Below are 23,186 nucleotides of genomic sequence, written 5' to 3'. Positions count from 1 at the left end.
CCTGTAAAATATTACAAAGATTTTAAGTTATAATCTCAGAAAAACAACCAATTAGTGAGAGAAGAAATTAATGAGATGATCTTCCTATTTTTTTTGGAAAACTGGAGAAGCATGTCATATTATCGACACCAATTCAAAATTACCAACCACTAACACAAAGTAATTAGGGTGAAACTGAACCACTGTATTCATGTACATTATTTGTTTTTTTCAAATTCATAAGCGTTGTTCATGTTCTTTGTAGTTTGGGAAAACTATTAAGCAATTTGGTTCAGCCATGATTGAACAGGTCTCCTATTAAAACAGAATAGTAACACAAAATGATATTTGATTTGCTTAGGTTGTACATTTTCAATAGCATACAAATGGAATGTTGTTACAACTTTAAATTACAAATCAAGCAATCCCTGCATAGATCATGCTACCCCTGACTAGATGTCCCTTTTTGCAAATGAAAAAGAACTTACCTATACTACAAACTAGTATTCCAAATTAAGTGTATGTTAATTGAACCTGAAGCCCTGTAATACCATGTGATTGCAGAGAAAAGAGAGTTACTGTACCTGGCTAAGGAGTATTAAACCATGTCACATCATTATAAATTCTTGTTCCAAATTAATAAAATGTCAATATCCTGCACTTTTCCATTTATGGGGGACAGCATCATCTCAATAATAATTTATGAACAGTTTGCACCAGAGAGAAATAAGCCAGATACAGCTAAATTGTAAACACAATGTCATATTTCATATTTGATAATATTAAGTTAATGATCCTTATTGCCTTTTATCTACAAAACTTCGTTATTAGGGCATTGGAACTCCCTTTTGTACCAATTTGCATTCAGGTTTATATTACAAATTTGATGAGTTGTATTGAATTTAAATAATGTTTTACTTCAATTTAAAAATGTATTGCATATTAAAACTGAATTGATGCTCTTTTTCTGTTTTTATAATTTCAAAACCTTTACTATACACTGAACAAAAAGCCCGAATTAGAATCTTCTACTAAAGCAGATAGATTTTCAAAGTAGTTTATAATTGACTTCTCTTAAAATATGTGTTACAACTGCCAGTAGTTAATCTCATATGTACAGTATAGTATTTGCATTTGCATCTGATGTCAGTTAGACTGTTCTCGTACTTGGTGAGTAGATGGTTGAGTAGATGAACCCACATTTCATTTGGCGCTCATTTCAAAAAAAATAATGAGGTTATGGATAGTACAATAATACTGCAACTGGAAGTTGATGTGTGAAGTTGTTGACTAGTGACTGGTTGATGTGTATTAAATTTGACATTACCCACAATACTGCATAGGGGCATGTACATGGTTGAGGGTAAGTAAGTAAAGGTAAAGTTATGCAGTTTAATTTAGAACCCAAGTTTTTAGCTGGTTGTCATTTCCACATAATTGCACTATAGAAACCTGATGATAAAGTGCTACATTTAGCAGGGTTTAGTCTGTTATTGTGTTGACACCAAAACAGAGCCCATAATAATGCATTCCTAACTGATGTACTGCTAATGCTAAACACCTAGTTCTACAACACCTTTACAAATTATACATGCAGAATATTGTTTTCACATGTTGTGAAGAGAGTATATAAATATGCATTGGAAATCAATGAAATTCTTCAATGTCTGCATCTAATGAAAAAAATATGCATTATTTTCTGTGGTTCATATTGCATCTTCTTTCAATAACAGTAATGCCAGTATGAGCGTTTAACAAGTGGTGCTGGTAAACCAGCTGTAGGCTGACAAGTATTCTCCTGTGCAATCATGATCTGTTCCACTGCACATGATCATGCAACATAAATGGTACAACAAACACTTGTGTTTAGGATGCTGATGTATGAACCAATAATTAGAAACTAAACTAACACTTGACTGCATTTTGCCTTGAACTTCATGACATTATACCTTTAATATTAAAAAATGCCAGGATGATAATTCCGAAGCTCACAAAGTCACATACTTTTGTGGATGATAAGGATTGCAGTATTGGCTGATGCTGCACAATTGGAGAATTATTGGTTGGCAAAATTGAGACAAGTTGAATATTTCAGTAAGCAATATAAGAGCCCTGATTACACAAATGTTGTATTGTACTGAAGGTCATTACTTTGTAAGCAAAGTTTATGTTGGTTTTGGACTTTTATTATTATTTAATACCATAAATATTAATATATTGGCTAACAAACATTCAAATATTGTATTGACTCTGATATGAATTTAAAAATATATTTCCGAAAGTGCTGAAGCTGCACAAAACTTTGTTATATCCTATCTTTAAGTATGCCTTGCATGTATATATATAATTATAGATATAACATTTTGGGTGAAAAGTAGTTTGGGTGGAGATGATTGGGGATGGGCATTTTTGGGGTCTACTGGCAGGGGTACCCCACTAATATAAATTACTGGAATTGCCCATCCCTTACATATAGTGTCCTGCCAATTATTTTCCGGTAGTTTTTAACTGGATACTTCATGAGCAGACCTAGGTCAATGAGGGGATGGGCTTTTTGGGGGTCTACTGGCACTTGTACCCCTCTAATAAAAAATTTCTGGAAATGCCCAAACCTTACATATGAGTGATACCTATCATTTTTCAGTAGGTATCAACTGGTTACCTTATGAGCCGACCTAGGTCAATGAGGGGATGGGCTTTTTGGGGGTCTACTGCCAGGGGTACCCCACTAATATAAATTACTGGAATTGCCCATCCCTTACATATAGAGTCCTGCTAATTATTTTTCGGTAGTTTTTAACTGGATACTTCATGAGCAGACCTAGGTCAATGAGGGGATTGGCTTTTTGGGGGTCTACTGGCACGTGTATCCCACTAATAGAAATTTCTGGAAATGCCCAAACCATACATACCTATCATTTTCCAGTAGGTTTCAGCTGGTTACATCATGAGCTCACCTAGGTCAATGAGGGGATGGGCATTTTGGGGGTCTACTTGCAGGGGTACCCCACTTATAGAAATTTCTGGAAATGGCCATCCCTTACATATGAGTGATACCTATCATTTTCCAGTAGGTATCAACTGGTTACCTTATGAGCCGACCTAGGTCAATGAGGGGATGGGCTTTTTGGGGGTCTACTGCCAGGGGTACCCCACTTATAGAAATTTCTGGAAATGGCCATCCCTTACATATGAGTGATACCTATCATTTTCCAGTAGGTATCAACTGGTTACCTTATGAGCCGACCTAGGTCAATGAGGGGATGGGCTTTTGGGGGGTCTACTGCCAGGGGTACCCCACTAATATAAATTTCTGGAATTGCCCATCCCTTACATATAGAGTCCTGCTAATTATTTTTCGGTAGTTTTTAACTGGATACTTAATGAGCTGACCTAGGTCAATGAGGGTATTGGCTTTTTGGGGGTCTACTGGCACGTGTATCCCACTAATAGAAATTTCTGGAAATGCCCAAACCTTACATATGAAGTGATACCTATCATTTTCCAGTAGGTTTCAACTGGTTACATCATGAGCACACCTAGGTCAATGAGGGGGATTGGCATTTTGGGGGTCTACTTGCAGGGGTACCCCACTAATACAAATTACTGGAATTGCCCATCCCTCACATATAGAGTCCTGCTTATCATTTTCCAGTATTTTCTAACTGGTTACTTCATGAGCTCACCTAGGTCAATGAGGGGATGGGCTTTTTGGGGGTCTACTGGCAGGGGTACCCACCAATAAAAATGACTGGAAATGCCCATCCCTTGTAACTGAAATCCTGACCATCATTTTCCAATAGGTTTCAAGTTGTTACCTCATGAGCTGACCTAGGTCATGCGTGAGGCTGGCAAAGCTACCCCACCACCAATAATTACTGGCGATGGCCATTTGTTGCTCATGGGGCCATACCTGACACATTGTATTTACTTTGATGTGGTTACCATGAAAGCTGATCTAGGTTAGCTTTTAGGTGACTTTAAAATTGCTTTCCCAGCCACACCCACCACAGCCGGTTTGCCAGTTGTCTGGATTCATATACAGGAATGCACTGTGAACATTGTGATGTACAAGGCAATTGATTACCTTCCCAGCTAACCAAACCCTATGGGCTCCCGGTCTATATTGATGCTCCATTGACACCCTTGCCTCCAGAATGTGACTGTGTGACGTCACGTGTTAGAATCGCTTTAGAATTCATTGGACATTTGAGTGAATGTAGGGACCAAAACATGAACTTTTTATGCAATTCTTTGAGAAACATAACATAGCTCCACTAAAATATGCAAAAGTGATCTACTTCCACCCCACCAAAAAACCTTGTCTTGTGGATGGGGGTGGGGGGGAGGGTGGGTTAAGAAGACCAGTTCATACAACTTTATAAAGAACATACCTGGAAATATTTTCGATATGAATTTCAACATTTTTTATCATTGAAATTTCTTTGGGCATGCACCCAAAGGTCACAGTTTACTTTTCTTACAAAGGGACCTTTGCAACATAATATTTTAACAATAGTGTTCTTTGAATATTGTTTGATGGGTATGACAGGAATTTGCATATTCAAGAAGTTTTTAAATATTTCTTGACATTGAGAAGAACTTGCCATTATTTTGGTTCTGTAAGTCCTTGTCACATCAACATAAAGACAGGTTTTTTCCTCATTTGTTATTATGATTTGGATTGAACCTCTTCAAAGCTTTTTATTCTCAGTATACACTTACACCAAATGTTCACATTATTATGGTCATTGTTATTTTTAAGAAGGTATCAAAAGATATTTTATGATTAACAAAGCAGACATCTTGGACTACCACTGCAGTGGTTTTTGAGTATGTGCCCCTGTCCTGTGGTCCATCATTGAAGAACTGTTCACATAAGTATGTTCCTTTTAGATAGGGAGCACTTAGAGTAGCCCTGTGACTGATGGGACATTTGCGGACCACCATTTTTAGGTACATTTAGTTAACTTGTAAGCGCTATATCAGAATGAAAAGAATACCCCTCCTGGTAGCTTCTTAATGTAGCTATATCAGAGCACCACCATTGAGAGAATATTGGCATTAACTATTTCACACAGTGGCATTTCCCTTGTGACTGATGGGACAGAAGCTCTGTGACTGATGGGACGCTACAGTATCTCCTCCAAAATTATAGCAAATTTTGTTTTGCACTAACTTCAGTTTGCATCCACATATGGTGCCAACTAGCATTAAACTTGGGTCATCTGGGCTCTAGCCACCCATAGTCATCACAGGTAGGGCCCACTTGAGTTGGCCAATGGGGGTGTGGGTCCCACATTGGTTTGCCATATGAGCATCCCATAGAAGCAACTGGCATATGTAGAACAGACACAGGCCCATGGAAAACCTGTTCCATTCCACACTTGCTGTCTCATATAGCCCCATATGACTGAGTCATGGGTGTGTGATTTGTTGGGGCCTCACTGGGAAAGCTGTTTGGGCCCATATTTGGTGAGGTATGTTGCCCATGTATGGGACTCATGTCATCCCACTTCGGTGTATCAAGTAATGACATCTGGAAAAATGAAACACAATCCATATGCATTTGAAACTTGCATTTTATTTATTAACAACAGAACGAGCTGAGCCTTGAAACATGCAAACATTGATAATGAACAGGATACTAATTATACAACATTGATGAAGTCATTTAAGTCACATGAGCTTTTGACAGTATGCTGAGCTTAACCCTGGGCAGCAAAAGTAAGGAGATACTCTCAACTGTGGATTTAAAGGGTCCAATCTGCCCATCATATAGTGAAAGTCTGATACAAATTTTTTGAGCCATGTTCTCCATTTCCCCCCAAAATACTAAAGTGGTCAACATCCCATGAGGAAAGAGCCAAAACTAATAGGCAAAGGGGCATACATATACTATGAAAAGGATCCACCTGGCCTTACCAATGATTGGATTGGACCTTACATCATTTAAGTTACAGCCTAGTGGTTCTGTGAAAACTACTTCACTTGTGTGATGGGTACTCCTGTGGTGATACTGCCAACCAGGAGTGTGTTGTACAGTGCTTCAGGTTCTTTTTCCCCCTGATAGACCCACCAGTTCCTTTCACTCGGCCTCATTGTTCTGTGATCCAAGAATATTGCATTCCTCAAATTTTGGACAGAAGGGCCTGTATGCAGTGATCCAGCCCTCTCTACAAACCTCTGTGCATGCCACTGCTGTAGATGATAACAGTTGTTATGTCATTCTTTTTAGGAAATTAGGTATGAATGGAAGGACACTATTCTTGTACTAATACTTTTAGGCATTGCAAACTGTTCAATATAGGCTATACTATCTGAACCATATACTGTGACTGATGGGACAGTAAAATCCAAAGATCTGACATGTATACCAATCTTGATTCAGGATAACCTTCACAGGTCAATGAACACTTCATCATGTCACCATCATGTCAGTGACACAAGCTACTTTCAATAACATGGTCTAACAAATTAATTTGAAGAAATATACTGTACCTGTATTCTGATTTGCGTTTTGTTCACGTTCTCGACGCTTCTGTTGTGAAGACATCTCCCGCTTCTTCTTGTGGGCCCACTGTTTGCGATACGCTGATTGTGTTTTTTTTATATGCATCATATTTCCCCTCTGCTTTCAAACGTTCCCTCCTGTTTCGCTGTCTTTCAGCACTGGATTTCCCCATTTTGCATTGCACCACACATGCAGCCTAATTCTGTGACTGATGGGACAGAAGTTTCAGGTTGTCTTGCACATAACCCTATACACAATTGAAGAATCTCTGCTCATGCCAGATTAAGCCTTGAGTAGTACTAGATAGATGGACCCCCAACAACAGCTAAAATCATTCTGTTGGCTTATGACTAAAACAAATGTTAAAAAACTGTGACTGATGGGACATGTCCACACTCATTATTTCAAGAAATCACACAAAGACTTCTATTCGTATAGACACCTGTAACTTTGCAGAAGGTGAAATGTCTCAAGGTGACTTTCATACTCAAAACAAAGTTGGTCATTTCTAGAATCATGCCAACTATTAAAGGGGCACTCTGAATTTTAGGAAATTTTGCTAATTTTTCGTTCCTGCAGCACTTGACAGTTAAATGCATGCTGCAGTGAGGAGAAACACGTTATAAGCCAGGTGACACCTGTTTTTGGTAGTTTAACTGTCATGTATATCAAATATCTCCCTCAAATGGCTGCAACCTTAAGTTGATTTTTAGTGAAAAATGCATCAATTCAATGGAATGTGTAATTAATTACTTAGTTAATTATATTATTTTCTATATTTATTTTACAAAGGGGTTACTATCAATAGTACCCATACTGGAGTCCTAACAGTGGTCCAGTGTGATGGAATAACATTAAACTGCCAATGTCGCCCTTAGTGCTGTTTTTATTCTATGTCGCCCTAAGTGTTGTGAAAAGAGATAAATTTACATAGGACAACTTGTATATGTGCAATTAAATGATTAATTAGTTAAATTATTTGCTATATGTATTGCGCAAAGGGATACATATAAATAATACCCATACTGGAGTCCTAACAGTGGTCCAGTTTGATGAAATATACATTAAATTGCCACTGTCGCCCTAAGTGCTGTTTTTATGATATGTTGCCCTAAGTGTTGTGAAAAGAGCTAAATTCACATATGCCAACATGAATATGTGTTATTAATTAATTAATTAGTTAAACTACTTGGTTTATTGTCTTGCAAAGGGATTTCTATAAATAGAACCCACACTGGAGTCCTATACAGTGGTCCAGTGTGACAAAATAGTATTGTATTACATGTATATGTGTAATTAATTACTTAGTTAATTAAATTATTTGCTATATTTATTTTACAAAGGGATTACTATCAATAGTACCCATACTGGAGTCCTAACAGTGGTCCAGTGTGATGGAATAACATTAAATTGCCAATGTTGCCCTAAGTGCTGTTTTTATTCTATGTCGCCCTAAGTGTTGTGAAAAGAGATATATTCACATAGGACAACTTGTATATGTGTAATTAATTACTTAGTTAATTAGATTATTTTCTATATTTATTTTACAAAGGGATTACTATCAATAGTACCCATACTGGAGTCCTAACAGTGGTCCAGTGTGATGGAATAACATTAAATTGCCAATGTTGCCCTAAGTGTTGTTTTTATTCTATGTCGCCCTAAGTGTTGTGAAAAGAGATAAATTCACATAGGACAACTTGTATATGTGTAATTAATTACTTAGTTAATTAGATTATTTTCTATATTTATTTTACAAAGGGGTTACTATCAATAGTACCCATACTGGAGTCCTAACAGTGGTCCAGTGTGATGGAATAACATTAAATTGCCAATGTTGCCCTAAGTGCTGTTTTTATTCTATGTCGCCCTAAGTGTTGTGAAAAGAGATAAATTCACATAGGACAACTTGTATATGTGTAATTAATTACTTAGTTAACTAGATTATTTTCTATAGTAATTTTACAAAGGGGTTACTATCAATAGTACCCATACTGGAGTCCTAACAGTGGTCCAGTGTGATGGAATAACATTAAATTGCCAATGTCGCCCTTAGTGCTGTTTTTATTCTATGTCGCCCTAAGTGTTGTGAAAAGAGATAAATTTACATAGGACAACTTGTATATGTGCAATTAAATAATTTATTAGTTAAATTATTTGCTATATGTATTGCGCAAAGGGATACATATAAATAATACCCATACTGGAGTCCTAACAGTGGTCCAATTTGATGAAATATACATTAAATTGCCACTGTCGCCCTAAGTGCTGTTTTTTGATATGTTGCCCTAAGTGTTGTGAAAAGAGCTAAATTCACATATGCCAACATGAATATGTGTTATTAATTAATTAATTAGTTAAACTACTTGGTTAATTGTCTTGCAAAGGGATTTCTATGAATAGTACCTACACTGGAGTCCTATACAGTGGTCCAGTGTGATGGAATAACATTAAATTGCCAATGTTGCCCTAAGTGCTGTTTTTATTCTATGTCGCCCTAAGTGTTGTGAAAAGAGATAAATTCACATAGGACAACTTGTATATGTGTAATTAATTACTTAGTTAATTAGATTATTTTCTATATTTATTTTACAAAGGGGTTACTATCAATAGTACCCATACTGGAGTCCTAACAGTGGTCCAGTGTGATGGAATAACATTAAATTGCCAATGTTGCCCTAAGTGCTGTTTTTATTCTATGTCGCCCTAAGTGTTGTGAAAAGAGATAAATTCACATAGGACAACTTGTATATGTGTAATTAATTACTTAGTTAACTAGATTATTTTCTATAGTAATTTTACAAAGGGGTTACTATCAATAGTACCCATACTGGAGTCCTAACAGTGGTCCAGTGTGATGGAATAACATTAAATTGCCAATGTCGCCCTTAGTGCTGTTTTTATTCTATGTCGCCCTAAGTGTTGTGAAAAGAGATAAATTTACATAGGACAACTTGTATATGTGCAATTAAATAATTTATTAGTTAAATTATTTGCTATATGTATTGCGCAAAGGGATACATATAAATAATACCCATACTGGAGTCCTAACAGTGGTCCAATTTGATGAAATATACATTAAATTGCCACTGTCGCCCTAAGTGCTGTTTTTTGATATGTTGCCCTAAGTGTTGTGAAAAGAGCTAAATTCACATATGCCAACATGAATATGTGTTATTAATTAATTAATTAGTTAAACTACTTGGTTAATTGTCTTGCAAAGGGATTTCTATGAATAGTACCTACACTGGAGTCCTATACAGTGGTCCAGTGTGATGGAATAACATTAAATTGCCAATGTTGCCCTAAGTGCTGTTTTTATTCTATGTCGCCCTAAGTGTTGTGAAAAGAGATAAATTCACATAGGACAACTTGTATATGTGTAATTAATTACTTAGTTAATTAGATTATTTTCTATATTTATTTTACAAAGGGGTTACTATCAATAGTACCCATACTGGAGTCCTAACAGTGGTCCAGTGTGATGGAATAACATTAAATTGCCAATGTTGCCCTAAGTGCTGTTTTTATTCTATGTCGCCCTAAGTGTTGTGAAAAGAGATAAATTCACATAGGACAACTTGTATATGTGTAATTAATTACTTAGTTAACTAGATTATTTTCTATAGTAATTTTACAAAGGGGTTACTATCAATAGTACCCATACTGGAGTCCTAACAGTGGTCCAGTGTGATGGAATAACATTAAATTGCCAATGTCGCCCTTAGTGCTGTTTTTATTCTATGTCGCCCTAAGTGTTGTGAAAAGAGATAAATTTACATAGGACAACTTGTATATGTGCAATTAAATAATTAATTAGTTAAATTATTTGCTATATGTATTGCGCAAAGGGATACATATAAATAATACCCATACTGGAGTCCTAACAGTGGTCCAATTTGATGAAATATACATTAAATTGCCACTGTCGCCCTAAGTGCTGTTTTTATGATATGTTGCCCTAAGTGTTGTGAAAAGAGCTAAATTCACATATGCCAACATGAATATGTGTTATTAATTAATTAATTAGTTAAACTACTTGGTTAATTGTCTTGCAAAGGGATTTCTATGAATAGTACCTACACTGGAGTCCTATACAGTGGTCCAGTGTGACAAAATAGTATTGTATTACATGTATATGTGTAATTAATTACTTAGTTAATTAAATTATTTTCTATATTTATTTTACAAAGGGATTACTATCAATAGTACCCATACTGGAGTCCTAACAGTGGTCCAGTGTGATGGAATAACATTAAATTGCCAATGTTGCCCTAAGTGCTGTTTTTATTCTGTGTCGCCCTAAGTGTTGTGAAAAGAGATAAATTCACATATGCCAACATGAATATGTGTTATTAATTAATTAATTAGTTAAACTACTTGGTTAATTGTCTTGCAAAGGGATTTCTATGAATAGTACCTACACTGGAGTCCTATACAGTGGTCCAGTGTGATGGAATAACATTAAATTGCCAATGTTGCCCTAAGTGCTGTTTTTATTCTATGTCGCCCTAAGTGTTGTGAAAAGAGATAAATTCACATAGGACAACTTGTATATGTGTAATTAATTACTTAGTTAATTAAATTATTTTCTATATTTATTTTACAAAGGGGTTACTATCAATAGTACCCATACTGGATTCCTAACAGTGGTCCAATGTGATGGAATAACATTAAATTGCCAATGTTGCCCTAAGTGCTGTTTTTATTCTATGTCGCCCTAAGTGTTGTGAAAAGAGATAAATTCACATAGGACAACTTGTATATGTGTAATTAATTACTTAGTTAACTAGATTATTTTCTATAGTAATTTTACAAAGGGGTTACTATCAATAGTACCCATACTGGAGTCCTAACAGTGGTCCAGTGTGATGGAATAACATTAAATTGCCAATGTCGCCCTTAGTGCTGTTTTTATTCTATGTCGCCCTAAGTGTTGTGAAAAGAGATAAATTTACATAGGACAACTTGTATATGTGCAATTAAATAATTAATTAGTTAAATTATTTGCTATATGTATTGCGCAAAGGGATACATATAAATAATACCCATACTGGAGTCCTAACAGTGGTCCAGTTTGATGAAAAATACATTAAATTGCCACTGTCACCCTAAGTGCTGTTTTTATGATATGTTGCCCTAAGTGTTGTGAAAAGAGCTAAATTCACATATGCCAACATGAATATGTGTTATTAATTAATTAATTAGTTAAACTACTTGGTTAATTGTCTTGCAAAGGGATTTCTATGAATAGTACCTACACTGGAGTCCTATACAGTGGTCCAGTGTGACAAAATAGTATTGTATTAAATGTTTATGTGTAATTAATTACTTAGTTAATTAAATTATTTTCTATATTTATTTTACAAAGGGATTACTATCAATAGTACCCATACTGGAGTCCTAACAGTGGTCCAGTGTGATGGAATAACATTAAATTGCCAATGTTGCCCTAAGTGCTGTTTTTATTCTATGTCGCCCTAAGTGTTGTGAAAAGAGATAAATTCACATAGGACAACTTGTATATGTGTAATTAATTACTTAGTTAATTAGATTATTTTCTATATTTATTTAACAAAGGGATTACTATCAATAGTACCCATACTGGAGTCCTAACAGTGGTCCAGTGTGATGGAATAACATTAAATTGCCAATGTTGCCCTAAGTGCTGTTTTTATTCTATGTCGCCCTAAGTGTTGTGAAAAGAGATAAATTCACATAGGACAACTTGTATATGTGTAATTAATTACTTAGTTAATTAGATTATTTTCTATATTTATTTTACAAAGGGGTTACTATCAATAGTACCCATACTGGAGTCCTAACAGTGGTCCAGTGTGATGGAATAACATTAAATTGCCAATGTTGCCCTAAGTGCTGTTTTTATTCTATGTCTCCCTAAGTGTTGTGAAAAGAGATAAATTCACATAGGACAACTTGTATATGTGTAATTAATTACTTAGTTAACTAGATTATTTTCTATAGTAATTTTACAAAGGGGTTACTATCAATAGTACCCATACTGGAGTCCTAACAGTGGTCCAGTGTGATGGAATAACATTAAATTGCCAATGTCGCCCTTAGTGCTGTTTTTATTCTATGTCTCCCTAAGTGTTCTGAAAAGAGATAAATTTACATAGGACAACTTGTATATGTGCAATTAAATAATTAATTAGTTAAATTATTTGCTATATGTATTACACAAAGGGATACATATAAATAATACCCATACTGGAGTCCTAACAGTGGTCCAATTTGATGAAATATACATTAAATTGCCACTGTCGCCCTAAGTGCTGTTTTTATGATATGTTGCCCTAAGTGTTGTGAAAAGAGCTAAATTCACATATGCCAACATGAATATGTGTTATTAATCTATTAATTAGTTAAACTACTTGGTTTATTGTCTTGCAAAGGGATTTCTATAAATAGAACCCACACTGGAGTCCTATACAGTGGTCCAGTGTGACAAAATAGTATTGTATTACATGTATATGTGTAATTAATTACTTAGTTAATTAAATTATTTTCTATATTTATTTTACAAAGGGATTACTATCAATAGTACCCATACTGGAGTCCTAACAGTGGTCCAGTGTGATGGAATAACATTAAATTGCCAATGTTGCCCTAAGTGCTGTTTTTATTCTATGTCGCCCTAAGTGTTGTGAAAAGAGATAAATTCACATAGAACAACTTGTATATGTGTAATTAATTACTTAGTTAATTAGATTATTTTCTATATTTATTTTACAAAGGGGTTACTATCAATAGTACCCATACTGGAGTCCTAATAGTGGTCCAGTGTGATGGAATAACATTAAATTGCCAATGTTGCCCAAAGTGCTGTTTTTATTCTATGTCGCCCTAAGTGTTGTGAAAAGAGATAAATTCACATAGGACAACTTGTATATGTGTAATTAATTACTTAGTTAATTAGATTATTTTCTATAGTAATTTTACAAAGGGGTTACTATCAATAGTACCCATACTGGAGTCCTAACAGTGGTCCAGTGTGATGGAATAACATTAAACTGCCAATGTCGCCCTTAGTGCTGTTTTTATTCTATGTCGCCCTAAGTGTTGTGAAAAGAGATAAATTTACATAGGACAACTTGTATATGTGCAATTAAATAATTAATTAGTTAAATTATTTGCTATATGTATTGCGCAAAGGGATACATATAAATAATACCCATACTGGAGTCCTAACAGTGGTCCAGTTTGATGAAATATACATTAAATTGCCACTGTCGCCCTAAGTGCTGTTTTTATAATATGTTGCCCTAAGTGTTGTGAAAAGAGCTAAATTCACATATGCCAACATGAATATGTGTTATTAATTAATTAATTAGTTAAACTACTTGGTTTATTGTCTTGCAATGGGATTTCTATAAATAGAACCCACACTGGAGTCCTATACAGTGGTCCAGTGTGACAAAATAGTATTGTATTACATGTATATGTGTAATTAATTACTTAGTTAATTAGATTATTTTCTATATTTATTTTACAAAGGGATTACTATCAATATTACCCATACTGGAGTCCTAACAGTGGTCCAGTGTGATGGAATAACATTAAATTGCCAATGTTGCCCTAAGTGCTGTTTTTATTCTGTCGCCCTAAGTGTTGTGAAAAGAGATAAATTCACATAGGACAACTTGTATATGTGTAATTAATTACTTAGTTAATTAGATTATTTTCTATATTTATTTTACAAAGGGGTTACTATCAATAGTACCCATACTGGAGTCCTAACAGTGGTCCAGTGTGATGGAATAACATTAAATTGCCAATGTTGCCCTAAGTGCTGTTTTTATTCTATGTCGCCCTAAGTGTTGTGAAAAGAGATAAATTCACATAGGACAACTTGTATATGTGTAATTAATTACTTAGTTAACTAGATTATTTTCTATAGTAATTTTACAAAGGGGTTACTATCAATAGTACCCATACTGGAGTCCTAACAGTGGTCCAGTGTGATGGAATAACATTAAATTGCCACTGTCGCCCTAAGTGCTGTTTTTATGATATGTTGCCCTAAGTGTTGTGAAAAGAGCTAAATTCACATACGCCAACATGAATATGTGTTATTAATTAATTAATTAGTTAAACTACTTGGTTTATTGTCTTGCAAAGGGATTTCTATGAATAGTACCCACACTGGGGTCCTATACAGTGGTCCAGTGTGACAAAATAGTATTGTATTACATGTATATGTGTAATTAATTCCTTAATTAATTTAATTCCTTGCTAAATATATATTTCAAAGGGATTACTATAAATAGAACCCATACTGGACTCCAATGTGATGAAATTACATTAAATTGCCAATGTTGCCCTAAGTGTTATTTGATGCGATGTCGCCCAAAGTGCTGTTTCACAGTTAAATTCAGTGAGATGCACTTAGGGCGACATCTATATGTCGCCCTAAGTGTGTTTGTGCACAATTAATTGATTATTTAATTAAAATCCTTGGTATTTGTATTTTGCAAAAGGATTATTTTTGAAAGCACTTAAACTGGAGTCTTTACAATGGTCCAGTGTGAAACAATAACATTAAATTGCCAATGTTGCCCTAAGTACTCTTTTTATCCTATGTCGCCCAACGGTCTAATTTAGAGTTATATATATATATATATATATATATATATATATATATATATATATATATATATATATATATATATATATATATATATATATATATATATATATGCAGTGCATTTTGTGTGTTTAACTGTTTTGAGCTATGAAGTCTTAAGTCAGGAATGTTCCTTATAACTGGCATGAAAATTGTACCAGTGGAGTATAAAGTTTGTAACATACACATGAATTTACAATACCTTCATCTTGTGGCTTGATTTCGTCATAAAGTACCAAGGACTGGTATTCGTGTATCTTAGCTACTCCCTGGAGAAGACGATATTCCTCTAAAGGAGTCTCTAATTTGCTGACATCAGAAGGATTAATGATACCCATCTTATCAATTGTCAGGAGGAAGGAGAGTCCTGGATTCTGACTGGAGATAACTGTCTTCTTGTTCTTATCAGTAACTTCAAAGTTATCACACAGTTTCACTGTTATGGAAAATGTCAAATGAGCAGAGAGGCCGGCGAGGAATCTATCGTATTCAGTCTCTTGATCTGAAATGTTTAAGGTAAAACATTAAATTAAGTTTCCAGTTTTTGTTAAATATCCACAGATACGTACAGGCACACTGATAAATGCATAATCTACATCATGGCACAGGGTGACTTTTGCTCACTTGTACAAATGTACATATGTACATATGTACTATGTTTTGGTGTGCACATTTTGGTTGCCAGCATCTAGAATAAATCACCACCTGTGTTATGTTTCAATACTTAAAGTGGGATCCATCTGGGGGGTGGGGAAGGGGGAGGGGGATAGGGCAAGTTAGGGGCAGGGGTATGGCTTTTTAAGTAAGTGCATTTTGGAACTACCAAAGGTGAATCAAAATACATAATTACAAGAGAGCTAGTGATTAGGGGCCTACCTCTCAGCTTCATGTACGTCTCTGTTACTAAGTGAGTATGGTTGATCTTCAGCTCAGTTAGTGCATCAGTTAATCGATTCACATTTGAAGGATGTATGAATCCTCTCTCTTCCAGGGCAAGCAGAAAGTTCTTGGAGTACAAGGGACTTGTAATAATGTTCTTCACTTGATCGGGTGGTAGTGAAAAGTAGCTGCCTAACTTCCCACAGTCAGCTTGGGTAAGCTTTGAAGACAGTTCTTCTTTGAGATTGCTGAAGGTGAAGATGGATGCCTATGGAAGAGAGAAACAACAATCAATCCATTGATTTAGTAAATCTTTGCCAACTACTGTAATCACATCAATTACTTTCATTTTAGACTAGCCTTGGTCAGAAGATTTCTGAAACGTGATGTTTGAGATGTAACCAACAGCTCGTCTGAGACTGGAACTTCTCTTGAGCTCCACATAAGAGAGTAAGATTCTGGTTACTCGCACAGAAGATCCTCACACTAAATGAAGTCAAAGCAGCTACTATAGGTATTGACCTCTGATTGGCTTAATGGGATATACTGTACATCACATATATTGTAAGGAAGGAAAGAAAATCTACAAAACCACATCTAAAGTTAACTGTGTGTTCTCCCATTTGTTTCTTATTGATATTTAGGTGAACTGACCAATGACCTCTATCTAATAAGAAAGTAAGAAGGTTATTGTAGATGTACATTATTTAGGGTATATTTGTTAACAGACATTTCAATGCACACAGACTCAGTGTAATGTGCAAAAGTAATTACTGATCTATTCTACTTTACAGAATGATTTAAGGACAAACAATATGTATATCCTTCATTATGTACAGTGCTTTAAAGCCAATTCCAACAAACAAAATATCGTTAAAAGAGCATTAGCTATCTGCTCACTGAAAGCAGACCTTTCAAACTTGATATGATTTCACAATTGTATAATATACAGTACCTTCAAGCAAACAATATCTTTGCAACAGTTCAATCTAAGATGTTTAGACTTTTGTAACTCCATTGTCAAATCAAGGCTTTACTGCCAGGTAAGAAGAAAACTGTAAGACACTTCTGGCTACTGATGGTATTACTGGTCACATTTGCACAGAGCTCTCTAAACTTCAGGTGCCTAACATCCTTTGTTTATTGCTTTACTGCTTGCAAGCATTTCTGAAACCAGTAGGTCAGGTGGTTACAGCAAAACTGTGGTTGACACCTAGATGTAACCTTCTATCAGATGAGATGTAACCACAGATGATAAATGCACCAAATTAAGACATAATTGCCTCATAATTTGTGGCTGAAATGCTTTGAGGCTACAAAACATTACATTCTGTAAACGATTCCATGTATTTAGTACCAAGGGAAAATATTTCAAGAGCATTGATTAAGCAATGTGGCAGGAGAAGTAAAACACCATGATGCTGTCAAGTATTACAATATATATACATAGAGGTATTGAGATGTATACTGTAGGGCTTTAATCAGGTGCGTATCCATGGGAGGCGTTGGGGGCGCGCGCTCCCCGGGTAAGAAAGAGAGGAGAGAAAAAAAGAGAAGAAAAAAGGAAAAAAGAGGGGGGAAAAGAGGAGGAGGAGAGGAAGGAAGGGAAAAGAAAAGGAAGAAAGAGAGAAAAAGGAGAAAAGGAGGGAGTTAAAGCAAAACGCCAAGACACCGGGAAGAGAAAGAGGAACAGTGACATTATTACAGCGCTGATCCCTATTATATACACAGGGTAGCCAGTGACGGATCAAGGATTTCGGAAGAGGCGTGTGCCTCACCCTACCCCTTACACCGACAACTCAATTGTTGACGTTTCCATTTTTCTTCTCTGGCTCATGATCTATATATTCTATATATGGTCTATCATAACGCGTGTGTGTATATACGCCTTAATCAATTGTAGAACGGTGCTATGAAACCAACTGTGGCTGGTCTCGAACTCGACCGTGTCGTCGGGGAACATGACAAATTTCGGGAAGGGGGCGACTGCCCCCCCCCCCCTTCAGCATATTTTTTTTATGATATCGCTAGTAATTTCAAAATAGAAAGTGCTTAGATGCAACTTACAAGGCCTGGAAAGTGTCATTTCCAGCGATCTGGGAGGCATTTTCGGCCAAAATTTGCTTGTACGCTTCGCGCCAATAATGGTCCTGGGTAGTGCCATTTCCAGCGATCTGGGAGGCATTTTCGGCCAAAATTTTCGTATACGCTTCGCGCCAACTAATGGAGGAGCTACGCTTAGATAATTTGCCTACAGGCTTTGCCCTTTCCTTGGCAAATTCCTTGCTACGCGCCGGTTCGAATTTGTAAAGCAAACAGCAGATATCAAATCATATCAGTGAGCATGAAAATGGCGTTCCAGGATGAACAGCCTCAAAATTGTCCGACTTGCCCGAAAAAAAATAACCAAAAATTCCAACATGTTAATGTCAATATCATATAAACAAGTATCGGTTATTACATCAGATGCCATCGTGTACCTTACGGTCCGTGAAAGTTGCTCAGTATACCGCGGGATGCTAATGTAAACAACGAAATGTCTTATGTAGATGCAGAAAATCATCGAGGTCCAATTATGTTAAAACTCTCTTTTACATTAGTAATGGCGAATTAGGGGCTGCAGCCCCCCCCCCCCCCCCCGCCTCCTACGCCTATGTGTGTATTGTTCGGTTTCGGAAATATCTGCTATATTTTCATTTTCCTTCAACCAAGTTTTATAATAGCCGTTATAAGAGGTTTTAATATTTGTACACCAAGAAATTAACTGTGTCTGAATTTTTGAAAATTTCTGACCGACATTCTTCATCACACGTCCCTCTACTCGTGCAATATTGACCGGTCTATTAGGGGTTCAAGGAGTTTTAAAGGGCGGCGGAACCGGGGGGAACAGGGGGCAGGTGCCCCCCTCACTTTTCCTCAGGTTAAAAATGTGCCCTTTTTCTACATAAAAATTTAGGTGTCTCAAGTTAGCAAGAGGTCAGGGAACCAGAATGAACACTCGGGAAGGCCTGTTTCTGGGCATCTGAGGGGTTTGTAAAACCAAAAGAATTCTTGCACGCTCCGCGCCAACCGATGGTGGCGCTCCGCTCAGATAGTCGTGCATACAACTTTGTAAATCCTGGCTACGCCGCTGACTTTCTAATGAATATCTGTGGGTCAAACTCAGAGCTATTTAGAATGGAAAAACATTGTTAAGATATTAACAAGGAATAAACTCTAATTCGGAAGATTCCTACATTAGCAACTAGCATGATTTCACCTAATTTTGTCTCAAAAGAAAACTTGTTCCATGTTTCCTAATTTGCACATTGGATATTGCAGTGCTAGTATGCATATTTTCCTTGAGGAGGGGGGGGGGGGGGGCGTTGATGGAGTGATGTGTATACGCAAATAAGATAAATACAATAAGAGTTATAAATGGTGCTAAATATAAGGCTGCATCAGTCCAATCGAATATCTGCAAAGTGCCCTTTGATGTCGGTGCCCCCCCCCCCCAGATTAAAAGTGCTTCTGCCGCCCTTGGGTTTTTCTATATTGGTTGTCCATAGACGAAATTTTGTGCAACATTATGGGTATGTTTTGAATTGAGTTTAATCACGAGAAACGTGAATTTTCAAATTCTGAACAAATAATGGGCTTAAAACCTTGAAAAGTGGGGCTGACGGATATTGTGGGCCGCGACGTAGAATCACCTACAAAAGCAATGATCAACAGGACATGCGATGAGGTTGAACATGATGTGTGACTGGTGACAAACTTCAAAAAGGTTATGGATGGAAAAAAAAAACTATTGGGAAATACTTGGTTCTCAGGCAAAAAGTGTACATCTGGTTGGTCATTTTCAAGCCCGAGAAGTGCCATTTCCGGTGATCTGGGTGGTATCAAAACCAGAAAATTTCTTGTACGCTGCGCGCCAACCGATGGTGGCGCTCCGCTTAGATAGTAATTCGCGCCCCCCGGGTTAGATAATCCTGGATACGCGCCTGTTAATGTTAAGTGTATATACTGTAGTCTACACTGCACATTGTTTTACAAATTTATTAAGGTTTTGGTCCTGTTGGATGTCATCTACAGTAAACATGCTTTAAAATGTATACAGGGGACTGTACTGTAGCCATTGTCTGTCATTTTCTAACAAAACTAATCTAGAATGTCCTCGAAGTTGCTTTGGTGTATGTGCAGGGCTGTAGCCACAGTCTGTTCAAAAACATGAAATCTTAAACTGCACAATGCAGTTAGAATGTTGGAATTGATAGACACATTTTGCGTTTAACCCCTAATCCAGAGACTTTATCCAATGGGTGGACAATACTGTGTCTGACCCCTCTTTCAGGGGGACATCAGACTCCCTCTCCCACTTCAAACTCTGGCTAGATGGCATTGTAAACTGCATGTGTAAAGTTTAAGAGACATTGTTGCTTGTTATACGCCAAATCCAACTGGCTGGAGTCTTGAAATGTTTTGTGTTTAGGCATCACATGCAGACACAGTAATACAAATACAATACTGTACAAGCAAACTTGAAATTTAATATAGGTTCCTGATGCTTTCAGCACAGGAACTGAATAAGATACCAAAATGGCAAATTACATTAAAGGTTTGATGACATAACTGGTTGCGAATCGAGACATTGTTTAAAATTACAAGGCTTTCACATATTTTGTCCCTGCTGACCTCAAATGACCTATGACCACGATAGAAAGATAAAGAGGTCACCCAATCAATTGAGGGATATTCATGTGCTAGACTACAGTGAGACCCATCTATGTTTCTCTTTCATACTTATCATTTTAACAAGAATTTCCCATTTTTGACCTTTATGAAAGCAGGATTCATCTAATTACTAAACAAGAGCCCAAGGGCACTATGGTTCTTTGCTTATAAATAAGGACTAAGCACTATCCTAAAATTGTTATTTCAGGGTTGAATGTACACACACGATATCATTGCCATAAATATCACAAATCAGTGATTGGTCCTTTTGAGAATCCATTGACTTTTGTTAGATTTGTTTATAAGAACTTGCAGAATCATCCTAACTGTACTTAATAACTTTGGTTGCACAGGAGTCAACCCATGGACATTTAAAATATTGCCACACAAATTAAAAAATTCAACAACAAAAAACTATACAGGTCACTGGAGGCACTATTCCAAGGTCATGTGAGGTCAACAGAGGTCCACCTCTCAAAACCAAACAAAACCGCATGAAGGTCACACAGGGGTCAACCATGGACAATTTTGATCAGTTTGGAGATTGAGTTTTTGACCCTTGTTGACCTTGAAAGACATGACCGTTATGTTTGGAAACGATCGCTTACCCTTTAACAACTAGTCCAAAAAAAAAGCATATTTAACACATAATTGACCTTTGGTGACCTTGGATTACATAACGGTTATTTTGGAAAATGTGCCCCTACTTCATTCACAACTGGTCCCAATGTATCAGCTATTTTATATTTCGTAATTGGAAGTTGTTGCAAAAATTGGCATGAGTGGGCAGATGTTTTGCCCATAAGCGACCTTGAATGACCTTGGATGACATGACTGATTTTATTAAAAAGTTCCCCTCATTGATGTGCACATTCTGGCATAATTGCTACGCACTCCAATGTACACACACAATGTTATTGCTAAAAAGGTATCAAATCCAACCTTTGGGGCCAACCGTTTCGTCTATAGAGCACAGAGCTATATAAAATATTGACAAACTTTTATTCTTTGCCATGTATCTCCTAAATTTAGCATATTTTATATAAAAACCTTAACCTCTGATTAACTTTGCACCAGAAGGTCGCACAGGGGTCAACCCATGGACAATTTTGATCGGAAGACCATTTGAGATCTGAATATGGCTACAAGAATTCAAATATATAACCAAAGAAACTAATACAGGTCACAAGAGGTCAACATAAAGTTGAAGGTCACAAAGATGACTAATGGATTACAATAGAGTAACTCGGACATTTTGTTCTCAAGTTATGGCAGAAATACTAGTTTTTGACCCCTAATTGACCTTTGATGACCTTGGATCACACGACTGTTATGGTTAAAACGATTCCCTACCCCATTTACAACTAGTTCTAAAACAAACATGTCGGACCCTGTCAATGGGAGTTATTGCTTTGTTTATTATTTTGGCTTTTTGGCCCTAACTGACCTTTGGTGACCTTTACAAGCAGCGAAAACAATAGGGCCCACCTTCTCACTATGGCGAATCTAAATACCAAGTTTGATATCAGTTCAACTTTTCCTTGTTGAGTTACAGTGCACCCAAGCAAGTGTTACAGACACACATATGCCAAGCTGAATACATAGGCTCCTTTTGCTAAAGCAAGGAACCAAAAACACTGTGATTCATATTAGTGTTTGCACGGGTTATCCGGGTACCCGGGTACCCGCCCGACGTGATACTACCCGGTTCCTAATTTATTACCCGAATCCTAAGCAAAGTGTGATTTAAAAAAAAAAATTGGCAAACCGACGGTTAGGCAGATTTCCCATTGACTTAGTGTGGTGTTAGACAACAATGTGGTCGAAGACAACAGCAATAACGAAAGCTTTCCATAGATATCTTATAACTGCGTCACAATTTCAGCTAATAAACAGATGGCTAGGCTAGACTACCCCCATTGACTTAGTGTGGTGTTAGGCAACCATGTGGTCGAACGTAACAGCAATAACGAAAGTATTCCATGGATGTCTTATAACTGCGTCACAACTCCAGCAAATAAACAGATGGTTAGGCTTAGCTAGATTTCTCATTGACTTAGTGTGGTGTTAGGCTACCATGTGGAAGAAATTATTATTTATTCATTCGTTTATTTCAAAGAAGGAAAGGCTGACAAGGAATTTTACGCGATGTTTATGGATTATAGACGGGATAACTAAAAAATAGTAATCGCAAGTGGCTTTTTACTAATCGTTTATTCTAAATGCGATCAAATTGCGCGAATCGCGCAATCTCGCGGCTAATGCGAACCCTGGGCCTGCATAATAGATAGTAGTAGTATTAAAAACTGTTTAAGAGCTAAATTGGATATTTATATGGTTTGATCCAATAGACGTGCACGAGCTAGCATAAGCAGCGGCGGCAGTACGATGTTAGTAGTAATGCTAATTATAATTAAATTATTTATTTATTAACAAGTTAATGGAAGAAACAGA

At 36.5% G+C, this 23,186-nt stretch overlaps 2 protein-coding genes across 3 annotated transcripts in view; one reads left to right on the top strand and one right to left on the bottom strand.

The window, feature by feature from the left end:
• The window catches only part of LOC139977745 (NLR family CARD domain-containing protein 4-like), a 346,755-nt gene that overhangs the window by 23,152 nt on the left and 300,417 nt on the right, over positions 1-23,186 (top strand). The window lies entirely within an intron of this gene.
• Positions 1-23,186, bottom strand: part of LOC139977734 (uncharacterized) — a 475,642-nt gene that overhangs the window by 432,834 nt on the left and 19,622 nt on the right. Inside the window, exons 4-5 of one of the 2 annotated variants that reach the window (XM_071987293.1) lie at positions 16,017-16,287; positions 15,343-15,642 (exon numbers count right to left, since the gene is read on the bottom strand). The exons of the other annotated variant lie outside the window; for it this stretch is intronic. Of the exons in view, the coding sequence (XP_071843394.1) occupies positions 15,343-15,642; positions 16,017-16,287 (571 nt within the window). The remainder of the gene's footprint in view (positions 1-15,342; positions 15,643-16,016; positions 16,288-23,186) is intronic. 2 annotated transcript variants of the gene reach the window in all.

The sequence above is a fragment of the Apostichopus japonicus genome, chromosome 12 (assembly GCF_037975245.1).
Source record: "Apostichopus japonicus isolate 1M-3 chromosome 12, ASM3797524v1, whole genome shotgun sequence".
In the NCBI taxonomy this organism is placed as follows: Eukaryota; Metazoa; Echinodermata; class Holothuroidea; order Aspidochirotida; family Stichopodidae; genus Apostichopus; species Apostichopus japonicus.
The sequence above is the reverse complement of the archived record's forward strand: the minus strand, read 5'-3'. Positions and strand labels throughout refer to the sequence as shown.